The sequence below is a fragment of the Ursus maritimus genome, unplaced genomic scaffold, assembly GCF_017311325.1.
Source record: "Ursus maritimus isolate PB19 unplaced genomic scaffold, ASM1731132v1 scaffold_25, whole genome shotgun sequence".
In the NCBI taxonomy this organism is placed as follows: domain Eukaryota; kingdom Metazoa; phylum Chordata; class Mammalia; order Carnivora; family Ursidae; genus Ursus; species Ursus maritimus.
Window position 1 is genome coordinate 23118409 of NW_024425008.1, and position 23757 is coordinate 23142165.

Consider the following 23757-nt stretch of genomic DNA (forward strand, 5'->3'; position numbering starts at 1 on the left):
GATAATAGCTATAGGAGAATGTCCTTATTCTTAGGAGATGCATGCCAAGGGGTGTGGGGATGAAATGTGTGCAACTTGCTTTCAAACAGTTCAACTTAACAACAACAACAAAGTGTGTGTGTGTGTGTGTGTGTGTGTGTGTGTGTGTGTTTATAGTAAGGGGGACAGAGAGAGCAAACATAACAAAATGTTAATAACCACTGACGTTGATGTTTTTTAGCAAAAATTCCACAATGTAGTCTATTACCAGTCCATATTCAAATTTGTTCAAATGTCCCAAGAATATCTTTATAGTTTTCCCCAACTGAACCAGAATCCAATCAAGCTTTTACTCATTGCATTTGGTATGTCTCATCTAGCTCTTTTCATCTATTCTATTACTTTATTTCGTTATAACTTTGACATTTTGAAGAGTCTAGAACAGTTGTCCTGTAGAATGTCTCACATTCTGGATTTTTCTGTTTCCTTATGCTATTAAACTTTTCCTCTATCTCCTGAATTTCTTATGAACTAGAAGCTAGCTCTGACTTGATCAGGTAATTGGGGAAGCACCTAATGTCAGACTGTCCTTCAAAAAAATGATACTAGTGGTGATGGCAAGATCTCTCCATTACAAAGTTACACTTTTTCTCTTGCGGTTACTAAGTAATCTGTAAGTCTGGCCTCTTTCACTATACCTTAACACAAACTAATACTTTGATTCTACAACATTTTTAAAGATTGGGAAGGCATATGAAAGGGAGGTGGGGCAATCTACTTTTCACCAGAGCATGAATATAGATAGAGCAGCAATAACTAAAGCAGAATGGCATCAGTGCATAAAATACTGGCACTGCAATAAATAAAAATATCCATCATACTGAAGAATAGACTGTTAAGCGGATGGTAACTTAGAAATAATATTAAATTTGATTGCCTCAGTTTACAAATGCAAAATCTGAAGCTCAAGACGCTTAATTTACGTTGTTCAGGCCGATAAAATAAAGGCCAGAAAACAGTGATTGTTTTTTGAGTGTTTGCCCTACCCTGGACATTGTTCTGAGCACTTCACATGGTTATTTCATTTCATCGTCCTGACAGCTTTACAAGAATAGGTTATGCTTACTTTCCCCATTTTTGGGGGGCCAGTAAGAATACTGAGAAAGAAGTTAAGTGGCAAGCCGGGGATGCGCAGTCAGCAACTAAGGCAGCTGGGAAAGCAGCCCAGGAAAGCTGACTTCAGAATCGGTGCTTAACCGCTCCACCCTACCACCTCATAAGTCACGTCACTTGTGGCTATGGAGTGACAGCTAGTTAGTTACCAAGTTAGGCCCTCGCTTCTCTGAGAACGAATTCCCCCATATCTGGAATACTGGGAGTGGAGTGAGCTGATAGTTCCTGGCAACCGGGTGACTGCACGGGGCTCTCTATTTTGAGCAGGCAGCTGCTAATTACCTGTGACAATGAGAGATGAATGCTGCAAGGGAGATCCAGCACAGCTGAACGCAAGCCCCCTCCCCCACAAAACTGAATAAAGTGCTTGGCCTTGGGGTATACTATCGTATTGCTTTCTCAGTAGATTTGCCTTCTTAATTATGTTTTGTCAAGATTGCTGTTAAAGTCAGTTGCTATTCTCCATACACCCCAAGGACAGTGAGGGACCATGACTGGTAGAAATGCTTCACACGAATGTGCCTCTATGAGAAATGAGAGTGGATCGTAGAAGCAGTTCTCCGCCCCTTTCTTTCAATCCTGCAGCCCAGGTCTTGGTCTGTGTCTTACCGACTTCCCATGTTAATTACTTTAACCTTGTCCTCAGCGGCCTCCTTCGTCTCTCATCACCATAGAAACCCACTCTGACTTAAGAACTGTCTTTCTTGCCAGTTTCTGTGACCCAGCCCTCTATTTAAGTCCTCCTTCAGCTCCGAATCACCTGCTGAATTAAATCTAAGCTCCTTGATCTTTGCTTCCGGGACCTTCTCTAATTTGCTGCTCTTTTATTCTCTTTTTAGAAATAATACATTCCTGGAGCAGAGGTTAAAGCAGATCAATGTCAACCAAAACATTAACAGTAATAACTATATATATTTACATAGTGCTTTAGAGTTGAGTAAAACATACTCACCTACATTACCTCAATGAAGTCCCCAAATCACTCCATGATATGCGTACAGCAGCCACCATGATCAGCATTTTAAGTTTGATAAAATTGGGGCTCAGAGAAGTTAAGGGTCTTGACTGATGAGGAGAACAAAGGCAAAAGAACTGTAGATAAAATTAAATTTCCTTACTACTTGCAGCCCACTGGTAAATTCTTGAGACAGGCAGAGTGTGACATTCCTCCTGGAACTCACAACTGCCTTGCTGTCAATGCTTTGCTAGAGGCAAAAAGCAACTTTAGCTTGACAATAGCCAGACCTCCAGGATCGCGTTAAATCTTCTTTAACATATGAAACTCTCTTTAGAACTTTCCTTTATCTCTACTCCCCCACCCCAACTTAAAAGTATATAACCAATCGCTCTTCACAATCACAGTGCAGCTCTTTCTGCCCACTGGTCCTGTTCCCCTGCTTTAATAAAACCTTTTTTGCACTGAAAACATCTCAAGAATTCTTCCCTGACCGTTCACTCCTGGTCCATATCACATCGCTGACCATAATAACACAGTCTATTGGTGAAGCTATAGCTTGAATTTATATCTTCAGTCTCCTCGATCATGCTTGTTACACTACACGGTGTGATTGATAATCCTGCATTTACCAAAATAGGGTTGTTGGTTTTTTTTCCTTTTGGCTTGTATCCTGTGGCAGACAAGATTCTAAGATCTATCCCAAGAACTCCTCCCTGCCCTCCCCTTACACACATGTCCTGCATTAATCCCTGGGGTGTTCAACTGTCGTTATAAAGCAACGTTGACTTTAAGATAAGGAGATTATCTGGATGTGCCTGACCTAATCAATGATCCCTTTAAAAGCAGAGAGTCTTCTCCGTCTGGTGGCAGGAAGAGAAAGTCGGAGGAGATGTGCCCAGCTAGCCTGGAAGAAAGCAAATATCCTGAGTGTGGCCAGCAGGAGGTGAGGGTGACCCCCACTGACAGCATACGACTGAACAGGGACCTCAATCCTACACCTGCCAGAAACCAAATTCTGCCAACAAGAACACGCTCCGGGATGGACTTTTCCACGGAGCCTCAACCTGATGAGAATCTGGCCTGGCCATCATTGTGATTTCAGCCTGTGATACTCTGGGCAGAGAACCTAGTCATGCTGTGCCAGCCTCTGAGCGACAGAAATGTGAGCTAATAAATGGGTGTTGTTTTACGCCACTACATTTGTGATCATTTGTTATATGACAGTAGAAAATGAAGACATTTTCCATTTCCTTTCTAACAGTAGGGCAGTAAGAACAAGACCAGGCTTTTTAAATTGTCATACAGTAAAACTGAGTTTTTTGGTATATGGTTCTATGAATTTTAACACATGTATAAAAGGCGTGTAGCCACCATCACAAACAGGATGCAGAACAATTCCATCACCCCAAAAAACTTCTTGTGGGGGTCACATCTGCCCCCCTCCGTTTATCTCCCCGCTCCATTAATCTCTGGGAACCACAGATCTGTTCTCTGTCACTAAAATTTTATCATTTCAAGAATGTCATAAATGCAGTTGACCCTTGAACATGTGTTTGAACCACGAGATGCATTTATAGGTAGACTTTAATTAAAATAGATGTACTGTTTTAACATAGTACAGTACTGAAAATGTATTTTCTCTTATGACTTTTTAAAAGATTTATTTAATTATTTGTTAGAGAGAGAGGACAAGCAGGGGGAGTGGAGCCCAATGTGGGCTGAGGGCTCCATCCCAGGACCCTGGAATCATGACCTGAGCCAAAGGCAGATGCTTAACTGACCGAACCACCCAGGCATCCCTCTTATGATTTTCTTAATAACATTTTCTTTTCTCTAGCTTACCATATTGTAAGTTTTAAGTTACTTTATTTCACATTAAGTTATAGCAGTTAAATTTTGGGGGAGTCAAAGCTATACAAGGATTTGCGGCTGCATGGAGGGTCAATGTCCCTAATGCCTGCATTGCTAGAGGACCAGTGCAATAAATAATCTTTTGAGACTGGCTTCTTTCACTCAGCATGATGCCTCTCTGATTCATCTAAGTTGTGTGTATTGATAGCTCCTGGAATGGCAGATTTTTAAAAATCTTTATCTAGAGATTTAAAAACTAGAAAAAAATAGGGTACCTGGCTGGCTTAGTCGGTAGAGCATGCAACCTTTGATCTCAGGGTTGTGAGTTCAAGCCCCACATTGGGTGTAGAGCTTACTTAAAAATAATAATAATAAATAAATAAATAAATACCTAGAAAGAAGTACCAAGAATAGAAGGATATCGACACTGAAAGGGATCTTTGATATTATCTGGTCCCACTGTATGCTTTTACAGATAAGGAATCTATATCCAGTTGAGAGTTGAGGACTTGCCCAAGATTGTTCAGGCACAGGAGAGGAGAGAGATTCAATCTTCTTTATAGCCAAGTAAACCATCAAAATCTATAACATGTGATAAATGTTAAGACTGGGGGAAAACAAGTATTATTGGAACACAGAAAATAAATATTGTATAAACTCCTTTCCATTGCTAATGATAGAAAATCAACTTAAGGGGCGCCTGGGTAGCGCAGTCGTTAAGCATCTGCCTTCGGCTCAGGGCGTGATCCCGGCGTTCCGGGATCGTTCTGGGATCGAGTCCCACATCGGGCTCCTCGGCTAGGAGCCTGCTTCTTCCTCTCCCTCTCCCCTGCTGTGTTCCCTCTCTCACTGGCTGTCTCTCTGTCACATAAATAAATAAAATCTTTAAAAAAAGAAAAAAAAAGAAAATCAACTCAAACTAACTTAAAGCCAACAAAATAATTCATTGGCTCACATAGTTAAAAAAAAAAAATTCAGGATGACAAAATAAACAAACAAGTAAATAAATAATAAATAAATAAATAAAATAAAAAATTCAGGATGATGCAGTCTTCAGGCAGTGCTGAATCCAGGAACTCCCAATATGTTGTCAAAGGTCTCAACATCTCTCAATCTCTTACTCTCTTCTTTACCCTTCTGGTCTCCTCCTTTCTTGCACGGTGGCCTCATTCTTTCCTGTCACAGGCTCTTGCTATGTGCCAGGATAGATAAATCCTGGTAACTCAAGCCTATAATCTTACAGTTTCTGATCCAAAAGAAAGATGGATGCTTTGTCTCCATTAATTCCATTGATCAAACCTCTGGCCATTCCTTTTCAGTCTCCTTCGCTGGGTTCTCATCTTGCCAATCTGCCCTTGAACTGTCTCTGCTCTGTAGCTATATTCACTCCCTAGGTGATTTCATCCAGTATCATCAATTTACAATACCATCTACCCCCAGAGGTCTCCAGCCCAGAACTTTCCCCCCACACTTCAAACTTGTATATACCACTGCTTACGGACACCTTTACTTGGCTATCTTTGTCTAACAACCATTTCAAATGTAACACGTTCAAAAACAAACTCCTGATCTTCCCCCACAAACATGACCCTCTTGCAATTTTCCCATCTTAGTAAATGGCAATCCATCCCTCTAATTTCTCAGACAAAAACCCTCGGAGCCATCCTTGATTATTTTCTTTCATACTTCACATCAATTCTGTCCTTAAAATGTGTTAGTTCTACCCTCAGAATGGATCCAGATTCCAATCTCTTCTTACCATCTCTACTACTACCTCCCTCCCTAAACCATCAGCATCTATCCCCTGAATTATCACAAAAACCACTCAACTGGTCTCCCTCTTTCCTTCCTTGCTTCTTGGAGTCCATTTTCAACACAGCAGTCATAGGATCTTCTTAAAACACAAATCAGATCATGTGTCTTCTCTGCTCAAAATCTCCAATGTGATTTCTATATACTGCAAAAGAGTGATCTCCAAGATATAATAATAAGTGAAAAAAGGGAAGGTGGAGAAAAATGCATATGGTATCTACCATTTGTCTAAGAAAGAAAGAGAAGCCTACAAATATATATGTAGTTGTGCATATTTTTAAGTGAAAGGATAAATCATAAAATTTTTTTTAAAGATTATCTATAGGGAGAGGAAGGGAAAACTACAGAAGGGTCAGGGAAAGAATCTAGAATTCTCTAAATGTACTACCTCTTTGGTAAATTTTGGCTTTGAAACCATGTCACTGTTTCACAAAACAATTTTTTTTTAAAGCAATGCCTAAGAATCCAAGGCAAAAAGAAATAAACCTGACTATCAAGTTAGTGGCATAATCCCAAAGAGAGGAAGTATTCCAAATCACTGTATTTATTTATTTTTAAGAAATCTCTACACCCAACATGGGACTCAGACTTACAACCCTGAGATCAAGAGTTGCATGCTCTACCAACTGAGCCAATCAGGTGCACCTCTCCCCAAGTCACTTTATTTATTTATTTATTTTTAGATTTTATTTATTTATTCGAGAGAGAGAAAGAGATAGCCAGAGAGAGAGGGAACACAAGCAGAGGAAGTGGGAGAGGAAGAAGCAGGCTCCCAGCAGAGGAGCCTGATGTGGGGCTCGACCCCAGAACGCTGGGATCACGCCCTGAGCCAAAGGCAGACGCTTAACGATTGAGCCACCCAGGCGCCCCCCCAAGTCACTTTAAAGCAATGTAATTTGACTATACACATGTAGAGAGATATACTCCAAGGGCAAAAAGAATTGCAAAAAAAAAAAGCAGAAACTATTATCATTAAGCATATGTTTAGTAATCATTTTCATAATGTTATTCTGAAACTATTTTATATATACAGTAGGATAAAGCAATTATGTTAATTAATTATGCTAATTAATTGTTATTGCCATATGTAATTATGTTAATGCCATTAGGCACCAAGATTTTCAGAAGAGATATGCATATAAATCAAAGTTAAGTAAAATCTGTGTAATCCTAAATTTGCACTGATAATATTAATATAAATGCACTATGCATTTTCTCAAAAAATATGTCTGTATATCTAAATTTTTTAGATCTGTAGACTAAAAAGGATTACTAACAATAATCAACCTGATAACAATGAACATTTGTAGCATCCGAATCGTTTTCTCTAAATAACACTTTCCCACTTAAAAGAGGGCTCCTTGGAGAAATGACTGACTCCAAGTCTGGGGTACAAAAAAATACTAGATGAACCTACAACATCTTGTCACCAGAAATTGAGTCATCCTGAGTGGGGGATGCTGCTTCTGCTGCTCCAAGTAGTGTGGTTGGTTTGGGAAAATTCAAAGAGCTGTACATTCACAGTGTAGGCACCTTTCTGTATCTGTGCTATACTGCAAGTAAAGTTTGTACCTACACTTTATCACGGAAAATGTTAAACGTGTTAGTGTAATGAACATCCATTTCCCCATTATCTGGCTTCAACAGTGATCAAAAACGGCTATTCTCATTTCATCTATACTCCACCCACTTCCCTCTCTCCAATATTTGTAAGCAGATTTCATTCATCATATCAGTTCATCAAAAATTATGTTTAACCCAAAATCTATGTAAAACAAATAATATAAAACACGTACATACATAAAAACATAATACACAGAAGAAGTGTTGTAAAGGTACCTTACCAAATATCACACAATACCTCCCCAGGAGAGTGTTTTGGGGGTGAGGTGTGGAGGTAGGGCACAGCGTTTAAAGAAAAGTTTCGAGTGTCAATGTTTTTGAGCGTCCCCAAACTCTCCATTCGACAGTCTCACGATTTCCTATTGTTTTAAAACCCTGTCACCCTTTTATTTAACGTTGCTGTTCCCGGTATACTCTTGTACTGGGGATCCTTACAAGGGAAATGAGACTGGGGAATAAAATAAGCAGCTTAAAAGGCATCTCACCTTCGTTATTTTGCCTAGGGAACGCCCTGTTCTCTCACAAGTGTACGAAGGATGCATCTGCCTTTCGTAACTGAAGCCTTTATCTCATTAAAACCGCTCAGTCTGGCGAGGACAGAACCGAATCGTACTCTTGTTCCAAGAACTACAAATCCCAGAAGGCCTTTCGGCTGAGGCGCCTGCGCATCGCGGGCTCCTTCCTTTCCCCTCCTCATCAGGGGAAAGACCCGCCCCGCGGTGCTGTCGCTCGCGCTGGAAGAAGCGGAAGAAGATGGCGCTCACCAGGTGGGTTGTGGATGGGGGTCCTCGATACGGAAGGGTCTGGGAGTACCCACCTTTTTCATTTCTCTGCCCACTGTCTCCGAGCGCTGGCCTGGCTCGGGACACAGAGCGACGTGGGCCGCGACCACAGCTAGGCCCTCCTGCCGGCCTCCGGGGCGACTAGGCCTCACGGAAGCTGGGGTCTTTCCTGAGCGTTTTCCCTGGTTGAGTTCGTCCCCTCACTAAGGCCGAAAGCCTCGGCGTGGCGAATAGTTCTCCGGCCTCAGATGCCAGGAGTCGCACGTGTTTTTCGCTTGAGCATCTTGGGGTTGTGGAGAGCGCTCCGTCCGTGCCACGGCTCGGGCGGACAAGGCGGGGGTGTGGAGGGCAGTGGCTTATTTGGGCGAAGTGAAGCGGCGGGAGCTGACTGTCCGGCTTACTGCCGTGTGTCCGCCGAAGTCTCGCCTGTGCCCCGAAACAAGGATTCCTGAAAAAAAAGAGGGGCCCGGCACTGAACAGAGATTTTTAAGTTAGCCGCTGTGGTGGCCACAGTCTACTAATAATGCACCGCTGCTCCGCACTTTTAACTTTGGACCTTAGAATTTCTTTCGTAGATAGAACCACTTCAGATTTTTGCTGTTCCCAGTTGCCTTGGTAACCGCATGTAAAGTGGTCCCCGCCTTTGAGAAAAAGATGCTTAACTGGGAGATTCCGAGGAGTTACATAACTCCTACTAGTCCGCGACCTTGCTGCCCCATCTAAGTGGAAAAACTTTCAGTGCGAATGCAAGCAGGAAAAGTTGTTGTCAAAGATGGTTGTAAAGAAAGTAATCGTCTTAGGACATAAGCTTGCGCTCCCTAAACACAGTTGATTCTCCTCACACTTATTTTTCCTGGCTGATGACAGTTATGAATCCCACAAAATGTTTTAATCAGAAAATTCTTGGAGGAATTAATTTTGGGTGACTTGCTCTATCCTAGGGGTTGTGTGTATACAAAAGTAAATGGGGAAGATGGGGTACAGGGCATACAGGTTTGAAAGAACAGCACAAAATGCTCACTTGTATAATACTAACCTTAAGTGCAAAAGAATTAGATTAAATAAGTTGAGTGGACTAGGGAGTTTTCTTTAGTAAATGTTACAAGCAGCAAACATTTGAGTGCACCTCCAGGTGGGAGGCACCAAAGCAAAGATTACCAGAATTATTAGGAAAGGTATTGTGGAAAAGGTGGAATTTGAAAAGAATACAGGAAAAATAACAGAGATGTTGTGGGTATTGTGTGCTTAAAATTGCAGTGGCAGAGTGCAGTCTTTAAATGGCTAGTCTTGGGGACTACATAGTTTTCTGGTTTCATTGAGTTCTGGTTGATTTGATTCCAGGTGAAATGTTATTTATCTCCAAGATCTACCAAGGACAGCAGGGACTTGACATAGTGATGCGTTACGGTATTGGTGTCACTAGTTATTGTTACTAACTAAAGATTTAAAGTCATACTGATTTAGTTCTCTAAATGCAAGTGTATTTGGGGGTTATGTATCTAATAATATTACTTGCATTTAATATGCTTTATTTGGTAAAGGGGAAAGGGTAGACTTAAGATGGCTCGACAGTGGCACTTTTGACGTTTTGGACTGGATAATTCATTCTGGTATGGGGCTGTCCTATGTATAGTAAGATGTTTAGCAGCATCTTTGGCCTCTATCCGTTAGATGCCAGTGGCACCCCCCCCCCATTCCCTATCCCCAAGTCTTAACAATCATAATGTCTCCAGACATTGTCAAATACCTACATTGTAGTTATTTTGCCCCCCAGTTGAGAACCACTGAGGTATACTTTCTGCTTGCATATACAGCCCACAGCCCACTATGTACTCCTTCCCCCTTCCCTGCCACCACAGGAGTGTGCCTCTTTGTGGGAATGTCATCCTTTACAAGGAACAGCACAGTTAAGACCTTCTGGAAGGTTAGAGTATGTTCAGACCCTAATCCAGGCCAAGTTACCTGTTTACTGGATTGTCTGAACTCTTTGCTTTGGCAGGCTGCCTGCCTTTTGATCATTTTAGTAACAGTTCTTCTAGCAGAAGGTAAAGAAAAGAGAATATAAGTAAATATTTTGGCTTCTTTGTAACTGTCTTTGGTTTTTTTTTTTTTTTTTTTTTTTTTTTTGGTTTTTTTTTTTAAGATTTTATTTATTTATTTGATAGAGAGACAGCCAACGAGAGAGGGAACACAAGCAGGGGGAGTGGGAGAGGAAGAAGCAGGCTCCCAGCAGAGCAGGGAGCCTGATGCAGGGCTCGATCTCAGGACCCTGGGATCACTCCCTGAGCTGAAGTCAGACGCTTAACAACAGCCACCCAGGCGCCCCTCTGAGTACTTATTTCTTTCCAGACAAAATAAAATGATGGATATTTAATACTGCCATAAATCATCAAAATGTTTGACCCTCTGCTCAAGGGTAAAAGTATGATGGTAAAATAGTCTCTGGTGGCCAAATTGCAATGATCAAATGTAAGAATTTTTTAAAATTCTGACTTTTATTATCTTTGCTTATAGCTTTTTACCTGCACCTACTCAGCTATCTCAGGACCAGCTTGAGGCTGAAGAAAAAGCAAGATCCCAGAGATCACGACAGACCTCGTTGGTCTCCTCCCGAAGAGAACCTCCCCCATACGGGTACCGGAAAGGCTGGATACCTCGGTTATTAGAGGTAAATAATTGTGCTAACCCTTATAAAATAAATTTAAACCCTAGAACCTCTGCACATGAATGCCAATATGCTAGAAATCCTGGTTGTGAGTTCGTAAGACAGGTGCTCTGCTTAGGGCACTGATATTTTTCTTCTGGCTTATTATCACTGCTTTGTGATCACTGCCTATGTCTTTTCTTATATCCAACTATTAAGCATGTACAAAAGAAACTAACATACCCTCTATAAATCTAGCAATTACCGTATAGGGAAAATAATGGGAAACTAAGAGGAGAAAATAAAAGTTCATGTTCGGGTGCCTTTCCCTTCCTTCTCCCTGAATGCACAGTGCCACATAACCCTGCAGAGACAGCCTTCCTCCAGGGAAAACTCCAGCAGCATTTCTTTTTCTGATTTCCTTCCCGTAAAGTGTAGTGGCAAGAGCGCTGGCAAGGAGTTTAAAAGAATAAATAAAAATCAGTGTTTTTGCATCATACCTGTGCTGCTTACTGTTTGTGTGACCCTGGACAGATCCTGAGCTCTCTTCATCTGTTTTCTTGTCTTCAATTTGATAATGTTTATATAGGTTTAATATACAGATGATAAGTTTTTTAGAAGATACAAGAGAATTTGATGGTTGATTTGGAGACAGTAAGGGAGAAAGAAGAAATCTGGAATGATCTTTTTATATCTCTAGCTTGTTACCAAAAAACAAACTTCTTTGTCAGTACCTGTCCTCCTAGTTACTCTGTATTGTGTACTGCAATTCAGTACATTTTCCTTTCCCTAACTCCAGGGCAGATTTCCCATGCTTGACCGCCTTTTTCATCTAGGGAGAAAAGCAAATATTTGAGACTTAACTATTTTGCTTCCCCAAGACCACTTCCTCTTTGATCAATCCTTTTTCTTCTCCGTCTCTCAGTATTCCTTTTGACTCCTACAAATTTCCCTCTTCCACTTCCCAATGTGGAATGTCCTTGCCCTATTAAAATTCTCTGTTCTTATACCATTCATTTTTGTACCCAAGTATTTTCATTTTATCACTTTGCTACATTCTGTCCTTTTATGGTTGTGATTTTTACCTTACAAATATGAAGGGCTCATGCCTTTACCTTTTTTTCATATGCCTCCAAGTGGTGATCATAATGAACTAAGTATTCATTGGATTGAAATTTGTTGCTTTGCACCCTACAAGATGCTGTCTGTATTCTCAGTCTCTCCCATGTTTGGCATTCCCCCCTACCTACCAGAACACTCTGTGGAACCTAGAAGACAACTAGATCATGTCTTCTAAGAAATTTCCTTGTTTTTTTTTTCCTCAGCTCTCCTCTAGACCTTATTAATTCTAATGTGTGAAGGCCAGTCTTACTAAAATTACTAAGGGATTGCTGTTGTTGCTTTTGTTTTCACTGATAGTGTAATTTGTGAGAAGCAGGGCAAAATAGAAGATAAACAAGGAGGCTATAATGCCCTCTTAATCTGGGGCAAAAAGGTAGTGATTGGCATTGCCTAAGAGAAGTACAATGTGTCTCTTCGGAGGGATGCTAGATATTCTTTCTTTACTCTCTCAATAGATTATAGGGTGGGGAGGTGACAGGCATCGTGTTACATACAACAGAAATCTCATCCTTACTTCCATTTCAGCATTATGACATTCAGGGACTATTAACTTTTTAAAACCTACTTGACTAAAGGTTTCATGTGACCTGGTGGAACAGAACAGTTTATTTGAAAATCAAACCAAAATGGCTAGCTAATCTGGAAATACTGTGAATGCTTTTGTAGGGGAGTGAACATTCTATGGAGAAAGCATTTTGTTCTAGTTTTCAAAGTAAAAGCTATGATTTTCTGGTAAGCTTAATGACCGCATAATGCCACATCTACAGTTCTGAAGTGCTTATTATAGAACCCCAGCAAATCTAACATGTGTCAGATTGATGGCCTGGGTACAGGTAGCACCTTTCTTGAGAATGCTTTAACAGTTTTCTGCCTAATTTATAAGAAAATGTCTCCCTTAGCTTTATTGTTTGTTTTTTAAAATGTCCAAAATTTTCTTTACAAGTCAGCATATTGTATCTAGGAAATCACATGTCCAAGATCTAATGGAATATTTCTTGAAGGAGGAGGTCATAAAAGTTTGTTATTTTCAGGGCACCTGGGTGGCTTAGTCAGTTAAGTGTCTGCTCAGGTCTTGATCCCAGGGTCCTGGGATTGAGTCCCACATCCGGCTCCTTGCTTAGCAGGGAGTCTGCTTCTCCCGCTCCCTCTGCCTGCCGCTCCCCCTGCTTGTGTTCCCCCCTCTCGCTGGCTGTCTCTTTCTCATAAATTAAATAAAATAAATAAATAAAATCTTAAAAAAAATTGTGTTATTTTCATAAAGTTTTTTCATCAAACCTCCTCTAAATGATTGCTTTTAATATTTTTCCTATCTCGTTGTATGTAAGTGATGAATCACTGAATTCTACTCCTGGAACTAATGTTGCACTGTATGTTAACTAGCTAGAATTAAAGTAAAAATTTTTAAAAATATTTTTTCCTATCATTTTTTAGTAGTATTGACTTGCCCTTTATTGAGCTAAAAAAAGGAAAATATTTTCAGTAGAAAATACAAAGTTTTTTGGAGTCAAAAGATCTGAATTCAAGTCCTGTATATGCCAGCTATGACATCATGGGAAAATCACTTAACTTTTCTAAATTTGAATTTTTTCCGTATGAAAATATGAGGTGTTGAAGAAATACAAGAATTAAATGAGTGTAGATTATATTTTGTACATTATAGTAAGGTCCTAAGCAAATATTACTAAATTTAACAAAATTATTTAAAGATTATGTTTAATATTCATATGTTAATTTGATGAGCTGCCTCTTTTTATGATGCTAAACTTCATCAACAGGCTTTACTTAGCTTGTTCTACTTTAGAAGTCTTCATCCTCTCTTCTAAATAATTGTATACAGTCACCATTAGAAATGTGTTGAACTCATTTCTGAGGCCTTTCTATTCTATTTATTTGCTTCTCATGGAACATGAATAAATATGTTATTAAAATCTGGTTCCAAGAAAAAATTCTTTACATTTCTGTGCTATTATAGCTTGAATGGTTACTCACTAAGAACATTATATATGCTAAAACTAAAGATCTTTTCCTTGTCCTAAACATTCTGCTTAATTTCTTCCTGCCACATATGTAAAAATCCAGATTTGTTGCCATGGTCTAGAAGCCCTTTCATGATCTGGTGTTTGTCTACCCCTGCAAGCTTATCACCTGTGTGTCTGCTCCTCTGTCCTCAGCAGGCTCCAGCCCCACTGGACACTTGTTTCCTAGAACATTCCAAGTTCATTCTTGCAACAGAGCCTTCACACTATTTGCTCTGCCTGGAAAATGCTTCCCTCAGATCTTCCCATTCCTGATTTCTCATTATTCAGGCTTTAGCTCACGTTACTTCTTCACAAAGGCTGTCCCAACTGCCCTATTGAAAGTAGCCTCTCTTTGCGGTCCCATTATATTTTCAAGGCATTTATCACAAGCCGAAGATTAGGCTTTTTATATTTTTGCCCACTAGAATGTACACTGTACAAGACCAGGGACCTCTGTTTTCTTTATTGCTATGTCTCTAGCATCTAGCATAACAATGTCTCGATAATTGTTGAATGAATGAATGTATCTTGAATCTGAAATTACGATGAAATATTTTTCTTTCTTTTCTTTTTAATAAATAGGATTTTGGAGATGGAGGTGCTTTTCCAGAGATCCACGTGGCCCAGTATCCACTGGATATGGGGCGAAAGAAAAAAATGTCAAATGCACTTGCCATTCAGGTGGATGCTGAAGGAAAAATTAAATATGATGCAATTGCTCGGCAAGGACAGTCAAAAGACAAGGTAATCCTCTCAATGATAAGTATTTTTTGAAAAGGTTTTTTGTTTTGTTTTGTTTTTACTGTGTGTAAATGATACATATCTGGCCGTTTAGCTTTATTAAAAGTAGCAATGAGGGGCACCTGGATGGCTCCGTCAGTTAAGCCTCCAACTCTTGATTTCAGCTCAGGTCATGATCTCAGGGTCCTGGGATCAAACCCCGTGTTGGGCTGCACACTCAGTGGGGAGTCTGCTTGAGGATGCTCTCTCTTCATCTGCTCCCCCCTTGCTCATGTGCTCTCTCGCTCTCTCTCAAAATTAAAAAAAAGAAGTAGCAATGAAATATACTTAGGCTAACTGAAGATAGGACTTCATAACAATATGAACCGTATATTATGATTTCATAATAGGAATGACTTTTTCCTTTGAAGTCTCTCAAATTGATGAAAACTTAGATATACTTAGGGTTTTCATCTATTTGTTTAACATTTTAAAAACAATTTGAAATTGTTAAATTTTAATTGTTTTAAGCTCTTTTATAGTACTAACATTTTTTAAATGCTAGAAAATTGTTCAAAATCAGGGTGCCTGGGTGGCTCAGTCGTTAAGCGTCTGCCTTCTGCTCAGGTCATGATCCCAGGGTCCTGGAATCGAGCCCCACGTCGGGCTCTCTGCTCAGCAGGAAGCCTGCTTCTCCCTCTCCCTTTGCTTGCATTCTCTCTGTCAAATAAATAAAATCTTAAAAAAAGAAAATTGTTCAAAATCTATAATTCTAGCACCCCTCAAAAAAATCAAAATTTAGATTTTATGTGTAGTCTTCTAATTCTCTTTCTCATGTACTTAAAAAGTACTTACACAGATATTTAATTATTTTAACAGTTCATTTGAATTACACAAACTTTTTTCTCCCTTAAGTATAAAACTAGCACTTGCTATCCAGATTTATGATGGCCCTGCTTACAAAGTAATCCAAAGACCAAAAATAAAATTTACTTAAAATAATCTCATCACAGAGCAGCTACACTCAGAGCCAAGGAACTGTTTTTAAGAAGACCTCGTTTTTTCCCTTGTAAATAAGCGCTCCATATAAAGGTAAAGATCTCTTTAGAATTGAAGATGTTGGGAAAAATACTTGAGAAACCTTCAGTACCTGTCCTTTGTCTCGCTGTCCTGGAAACATTTTCATTTTATCCTCTAAAATAGCACTAATGACAACCCATCCTCTGCTCCTGCATCAAGGCTGCTGAGTTCTTAGGGAAAACAGTTACCCTGTCTCGCAAATCTGTCTTGGGTTTCAACTGGGCTCCCTTGGTGTTCCTCCAAGCTCTAACTTCTCCTTCTCTGCATCTCCTCTCAGTTTTACAGGTGATGAGGTGACATCTGTTTGCATATAAAGACCAGTGGAAGAAAGTTGTCCGCTTTCTTTATCCTGCACTTGGCTTTGTGTCTTGACTTTGCCTTTTGTCTCTATGAGAAAGTTCTCCTAGCTAAACCTCATCTTGCCAGATGTGCTCTGGTGTATCCTGGGTCTCATTCTTTATCCTCTCCTTTATGGCCTCACTCTTTCTTTATTCTTCTCAACCATGACTTTTACCTCCCCTCCTCTATTGGCTTCTTCCTGTGAGCTTTTAAATATGCTTGCTTTTCTCATCTTTTGTGAGAAAATTTTTCCCCGACTACCCTCAGGACTCCCTCCAGCTACCTCCAAATTTCCACCTAGTTTTCTTCACTTTCCTTCAAGCTTTTTGGCTTGTTGTTTTCTGTTCTATTTCTTCCATTCTTCATTTCACTGTAATAGAGCCTTACCTTAGCCAGTCTGCTGAGATAAATTCTGGCAAAAGTCTCTAAGACTTTGTTTCTCACAGCACCATCTCTGTGACTAATTTATTCCCTTCGCTAAAGTAGCCACTCATTTTGGTGACTTGGATCTGTGTCTCCAGCCCAGTTTTCTCTCCTGGGCTCTAGGTCCTTATATCTCAGTGTCTGCAAGGGCAGATCTATAAGATTTTCCCAAAGCACTGCCAATCGAATACAAACCTAAATGCATAATTTTCCACTTAATCTACCTTCTCTGTTCTCTAACTTAGCGACTAGCAGTGATGTCTTCCTAATTGACTATGCTAAAAGTGTGAGAGTTCTTTTTTCCCCATTATTTTGTTGATTTTTAAAAAAATACGTTAAGAATAAGGGGGCGCCTGGGTGGCACAGCGGTTAAGCGTCTGCCTTCGGCTCAAGGCATGATCCCGGCGTTATGGGATCGAGCCCCACATCAGGCTCCTCAACTCTGAGCCTGCTTCTTCCTCTCCCACTCCCCCTGCTTGTGTTCCCTCTCTCGCTGGCTGTCTCTATCTCTGTCGAATAAATAAATAAAATCTTAAAAAAAAAAATACGTTAAGAATAAATTCTTACTGTAGAAGATATTAACAGTACATAAGTATGTATATAAAGTTCTGCCCACTTCTCCCACTTTACTTCCCAGAGGTAAGTACTGTTACTATAATGATACACATCCTTCCAGATCATTGTTATGGATTTAGACATTGATGTATACATATTCCTACTTAATATACATACACATAAACCTCTCTTTTTTTTTTTACATGAATGAGATTTTAATATTCATGACTTTCATTGACTTGCTTTTTTTTTTTTACTTAATATGTTTTGAAGATTTTTATTAATATATATAGGTCTGCTTTATTTTATTTTTTTTAAGATTTATTTATTTTAGGGAGAGAGTGTGTTCACGTGTAGGGGGTGGTGCAGAGGGAGAGAAAGAATCTCAAGCAGACTCCAAACTGAGCATGGAGCCCGACACAGGGCTCAATCTCATGACCCTGAGATAATGACCTGAGTCAAAACCATGAATCAGAGGCTTAACTGACTGAGCCACCCAGGTACCCTGGTCTGCTTTATTTTTAAAAAATTGATACAGAATTCCATGGTGTGCTTGGGCCTGAATTTTTGTTTTTAAGCATTGGTGGTTTATTTAAAAAAAAAACTTTGGTAGTTTCTAATTTTTTAGTTTTCAGACAGTACTTTATTCAAGATCCATATACAAATACCTTTTTGCACATGAGTATTTGTGTAAAATAAATTCTTAGTGGACTTACTGGGTCAAAGGATATTCAGATGTCAGATGTGACACATAAAGTTATATGTTCTCTAAAAAGCCTTTGCTGAGCACTCATTCCATTCTGTTATGTTTCCCTTAGGCCCTCCATCTGTTTAGTCACCATGATTTATCTTCTTAACACTTCTCAGTATATGCCCTTCTCTGCTACTTAATTCAGGCCCTTACCAGTTACAACAGAGTCTGAACCCATCTCCTTGGCATTTTTTTTGCCTGCCTAGAAAAACAAATTCATCCTTGTTTATTTGTTTAGTGTTCTCTCTTTCTCTGTCTCTCCTCCACATATACACACACAAGTGTGCACACTTAAAATCTTTCCATGGCCTTCGGGGTAACCAGCCAAGCTTCTTATGGCACACTTGACCCCTTCCTTACCTAGCTTCAACTCTCATGACCGGAATACTGAAATCCAAAAGCAAAAAGTCCAGTTTTAGCCATTCTATTTATTTTCAGTACAAAATAATCACCATTGTACATAGTTGTTAAAGAAGAAAAAACTTTCATGGCGCTCAGCTGGCTCAGTCGGTGGAAAATGCAACTCTTGATCTTGAGGTTGTGAGTTCGAGCCCCCACATTCGGTGTAGAGACGACTTAAAAATTTTTTTAAATCTTTAGAAGAAAAAACTTTCAGGCCTTTTCTGTAAAAATTTGCTGTGAGGAACTACTGGAGGCTCCCCTAATATGGCACGTTCTCTCTTACCATGGGAGCTTCCCATGGATGCCATCCTGTGCGTGGGAAAGCTCTACCCCTATTCTTTGAGTAAATTCTATTGCTTTCAAATCGCAGCTTGCTCGTCACTGTTTTAGGGTACTCCTCCTAATCTTCCTTGGTTAAATGGGGTTTCCTTCCTTCCTCTTCCCTATGTTTATCATAGCAGTCATCACCTTTTGCTGTACTTAACCGTTCACCGCTATCTGTGTCATTTGACTATAAGCTCTATGAGGCCAGAGATGATATCTTTAGGATTTCTCTTTGGCACCTAACTTAGTGCCTGTAAGCTTGGCACACAGACATTCATCAGTGATTATTGGAGAAGCGATAGCAGTTTTCACTGAGTAACAGAAAACCATGTCTTCTGAGCCAGTAGGGAAGCATAGTCCATTCCTGCAAAAGGAAAAATAGGTCCCTATACAGCAGAACATATACTGGAAGTGTCCCCTGGGCCATGGAGACCTTCAGTGGGCTTCAGCTGCTTTTGTTTTGGTATTGGCAGGTTGACTAATTTTGAAAGACATACATACCCTTTTAGCCCATTTTGCATTACAGTTCAAGATTGGAAACCACAAATTTTCTCTGATGCCCAGAGGGTGTCTGAAAGTTTTTTTCTTTTTCTAACAACCATGTATGTTGGTGATTATTTTGTTTTGAAAGTAGAGTAGACATGTTAGAACTGTTTATTTTTACACTTCAGGGTTCTGGCCAAAAAGGTCTCTAAAGTATATTCCTTTGTACACTGAAAGCTTTACATATTTGTCTAAAATGTAGCCACTACAGATGAATCCAAAACTAGTAGTTTATAGAGGTGTACCACTCAGAGGTTCATATCAACCCTAACCCTGACCCTAACCCTAATCCTAATGGGGGAAGCTGTGCATGTGTAGGGACAGGACATATATAGGAAATCTCTGTACCTTACTCTGAATTTTGCTGTGAACCTAAAACTGCTTTAAAAACATAAAGTCTTTGGGGCGCCTGGGTGGCACAGCGGTTAAGCGTCTGCCTTCGGCTCAGGGCGTGATCCCGGCGTTCTGGGATCGAGCCCCACATCAGGCTCCTCTGCTGTGAGCCTGCTTCTTCCTCTCCCACTCCCCCTGCTTGTGTTCCCTCTCTCGCTGGCTGTCTCTATCTCTGTCGAATAAATAAATAAAATCTTTAAAAAATAAAAAAATAAAAAAAATAAAAAAAAAATAAAAACATAAAGTCTTTAAACACGCAACCACACAGAATGAAGATTTTTTAACAGAATGAGCAGGGCACTGAATGAATTGAGAAGATAGTGAATAGAGTGGCTACTTGGCCTGTTCTAACATTGTTCCTGGTGGATGTATTTCCTTGCTGGACTTTATGTCTTGGAATATATATTTGAACTTCTTACACAAGTTTAATAAATAAATATTAGACAATTTTTTAAAAAGTGGGTGGGTTAATGTATGAAGTTTTTGAATGCATTTAATAATTCAACATTAACTGAGTACATATTGGCAAATGCGTGTGGAGGAGGGAACACTTCTTGATGGTTTGGGACTGTCTTGAGCATTGTGTAATGTTTAACATGACTGCCACTTTGTAGTGCCTTGGAGGTGGCAGCAATGCCCTGTTTTAAAACCACTGATTTTTCTGTTTTGTAAGTAGGAATTGGCTACTAAATGTGGCTTTAAAATGGGGCTTTAAAAATTCATAATCATTCAGAAGGCTGATATTCAGAGTCTTTGGCATAGGATGAAAATAGTTTATTGGAATATTGAATTTGCATTATAGTGCAAAGATTTTTGATTTATATCAGAGGAATCTGGGTTTCTTCAGAAACCTGAGAGTTCTCACTGAAATATTAATAGTGAAAGGTCAAGTATGGTAAATGCTAGCCCTGGGTATAAGAGATTAAGAAAAAAGGCAAGATTGCAAGGGATAATATTCTAGAGCAAGTCTAAGGCCATAGATCTCTCTACATGTAAAATAAATACTGTATACACAAGACTTATAGTAATACAAAATTGGTAGGGAAAAACATTTCTTGAATTAAATATTGATGGAACTAAATCCTCCCCCCCCATTGTGACTTGAGTGATAAATCTTGAAATAAAAAGCCTTGATGTTGACATTTTTCCTTCTGAAATAGTTTTGTGGAAAATCTTATATACATGATACTACCTCAAAGAATACCTTCAACCCCTTCCTCTGCCCAAAAAAAGAACTCCCAGCAACTTTAAACTGACCCCAAGATAAATTGTATTTTGCCTTGTTCATATGATTTCACAAACTAGCTAAGTCTAAATATGGTGTTTCCTTTTTACCCCCAAAATGGTGACTATATCGACAGATTTTTCCTGTCAGGTCAATCCAGTCCTTTTCCAGTTTTCACTAATAAAAAAGTTTCACAGATGAGTTATTGCTTTATCTTGTTCACACAGCTCATTTGTGCTCCTCATACCTTGTAGAGTATATTATATTTTTCAGATAACCCTCCCTAGCCCCTTTGCCTCCTGGGATATACTGAGTTTCTTCAGCACATTTGGTTCTCAAGCAATAAAAATTTGGGGTTTTATAGTTAATTACCATGGAGGAATCTTGCTCTTCAGATGTCCTTCACTCAGCTTTGTGAGATTCTAGAATCTTATTGATGCTCATTTAAAGGGTTATTAACTTTGGAATACCCAAATAAGAAGCAGCAAATGGCTCTTGTATGCTAAATTAGTATTGAGACGTTATGTTGAGCATATATGACTACCGGGGAGCCATTTACTTAGAATCCCTTCCTGTAATGATTGCTGTGTAAAAGTAATTAACTCTTCATAGTCTAGATATTATTTCTAGAGTATTATTATGTAATTTTAAACTCATATGGTATAAATTTTTCAATCTTGAAAAGAAATAAGACTTTTGAGGTCAGTTACTAGCTGTGTGATCTTAGGATGTATTTCCTTGTTCTGAGCCTCACTCTTGTCTCCAGAGTGAGTTTTAGGTCCCTTCCAGATGAACACTGATAGGATGGTGACACTAGCAGCTCACATATCAGTGGTCGTGTTTTGTGGTAAACTGTCTACACTTTCTTGCCTGATCCTTTGTCTCATTCCTGAGAAAAACAAGACAAGCTAGAGATTTGCCTATAGCCATGAGGTAATTTTTTCTGATAGGTCCATAGATTATAGAGAACATTCTGCAGGGCCTAAAATAACCATCACTGTTAGCATAGAATTGAACATCTCTAAAATTAATATATTCATTCATTTGTTTAAAAAAAAATATTGACTTGAATGCCTCCTGTGGACCAGGCATTGTTACAAGCCCTGGAGATACTTTAATGAATAAGAGATTCCTCATCAGTAACTTAGGTATAATCATTGTACGTACCTCAGGGTTGATAGAAAAGTTCAGTTAGTTAATATATATAAAGCAAAAGAGTAGGGGCACAAAATAAGTGCTTAATAATTTTAGCTATTATTATTACTTTAATAGAGATATAGACAAACAAGTAAAATGGAAAATAATTTCATACTGAGAGCAATGCTTTGAAGACAGTAATAGGAGTGCTGTGACCCTGAGTGGGTGCAGAGGGGTTGCTGCTTTAGCAAGGGTAGTCAGGAGAGGCTTCAGTGCGTTCATGACCTTTGAACTGAGACTCAGAGCTTGAGAACTCACATGAAGAACTAAGAACAACACTTTTAAGGCCCAGAATTCCAGAAAAGCATGTTGTGCTCAAAATACAGGAAGAGCTAATGTGATTGAAACAATGAATGAAGAAGTGAGAGGTACAGGGGGAGATTAAAGCTGTAGGCAAAGCCAGGTCAGGTTGTATAGGCCAGGAAGTGGTTTTTGCTCTGTTGTTTGCAATAAAAAATTAAGAATAGCCTGCATTTCTTTTAAGCTGTTTTTCGGTAAAGATTTTATTTATTTGTTCATTTATTCATTTATTTATTTATTTAAGAGAGATTGAGAGTTGAAACAGAGGGCGGGGAGGAAGGGGAACAAGCTGACGCCGCACTGAGCATGGAGCCCCATGTGGCTATTGATATCACCACTCTGAGATCATGAAATGAACCAAAATCAAGAGTCCGATGCTCAACTGACTGAGCTACCCAGGCTCCCCTCTTTTAAGCTATCTTTAAGGAATGTCATGGTAGAATGCAGTTATTGATATAAGACGTTGGCTTATGGTAGTAATTTTTGAAGCTCTTAAGTACCTGGGAATTCGGTTTTCTTTCTATTCATTAGTTGTTCTTTCTTTATACGTGTATCAAAAATTCCTGACTCAAGCAGCAAAATCTAGAATGCTGTTTATTTGCTAAATTTCCGGTACCTCTTTTTTTTCTGTAAAGTCTGCCATGTAAAGTTTTTATGAAAGTATTCAAAAAGTATAGACGGACACGAAAGTAATACTCTGTTTTTGGGGGGCCTATCACATCAGTGTCAGCCTCATAGAAACATGGTAAGCCCAGTAGAAATTACAGCCATCCTAAATTTGGATAATGAGTATAAAATAAGTTGTGTATATAGAATATGTTTTGCTTTTCTTTTTTTTCCACAGAAGTGTTCTGGGTTTTTTGACCATGGCACGTGTTCATTTCCTTAGTCTGTGAATAGAGTTGATGCCAGAAAAGACAAACATTATAAGTAGGGTGAGGTCAATGAAATTTTGTGGGCCCACTGAATTTGGAAATTATTTGGTAACCTGACTTAAATTCTGATGAGCTTGTAATCCAAGATAATGGTGCTATAGGCAATTTATATCATCATTAATTTCAAGTCTTAGTGAGCCTCAAAAATAGGGATCACTGATGCATAAGATTTTATTGGCACAATTTATTTGGATAGTGACTTGATTAGAAGATCTCAAATAATTTAAATGCATGAGGTCAAAGGAAAATTATTAACTTATATAGCCAGGGCAATAATTTGTGTATATATTTTAAGCTTCCTTGGTTGTAAAATCTAAAAGACAAAATCTGTGTCCTAAATTTATAAGTGTGCTGACTTCTGAAATGATTTAATGAGGTTGCTTCTTTTCATTCTCTGCTTTTCTTGAGCCTGCTTGTGTTTGAACATTTTAGGTCATTTATAGCAAGTATACTGACCTGGTTCCCAAGGAAGTCATGAATGCAGATGACCCAGACCTGCAAAGACCTGATGAAGAAGCCATTAAAGAGGTAATAAGGCATTGAGATATATATAAGTATTTTAGATGACTTTCTACATCTTTATGAACTTCCAGACCACTCAATATGGT

General features: G+C 39.2%; 1 protein-coding gene and 1 long non-coding RNA gene across 2 annotated transcripts in view; one reads left to right on the forward strand and one right to left on the reverse strand.

Moving 5' to 3' along the window:
• LOC103670726 overlaps positions 1 to 8034 on the reverse strand; it is a 30730-nt gene extending 22696 nt beyond the window's left edge. Inside the window, exon 1 of the long non-coding RNA XR_005837659.1 lies at positions 7882 to 8034. This is a non-coding gene — a long non-coding RNA (uncharacterized LOC103670726). The remainder of the gene's footprint in view (positions 1 to 7881) is intronic.
• A 53-nt stretch (positions 8035 to 8087) lies between these two features.
• The window catches only part of SNW1 (SNW domain containing 1), a 30310-nt gene continuing 14640 nt past the window's right edge, over positions 8088 to 23757 (forward strand). The window contains exons 1-4 of the mRNA XM_008699234.2: positions 8088 to 8163; positions 10693 to 10846; positions 14545 to 14706; positions 23582 to 23677. Coding sequence (XP_008697456.1) covers positions 8150 to 8163; positions 10693 to 10846; positions 14545 to 14706; positions 23582 to 23677 — 426 coding nt within the window. The 5' untranslated portion in view covers positions 8088 to 8149. The remainder of the gene's footprint in view (positions 8164 to 10692; positions 10847 to 14544; positions 14707 to 23581; positions 23678 to 23757) is intronic.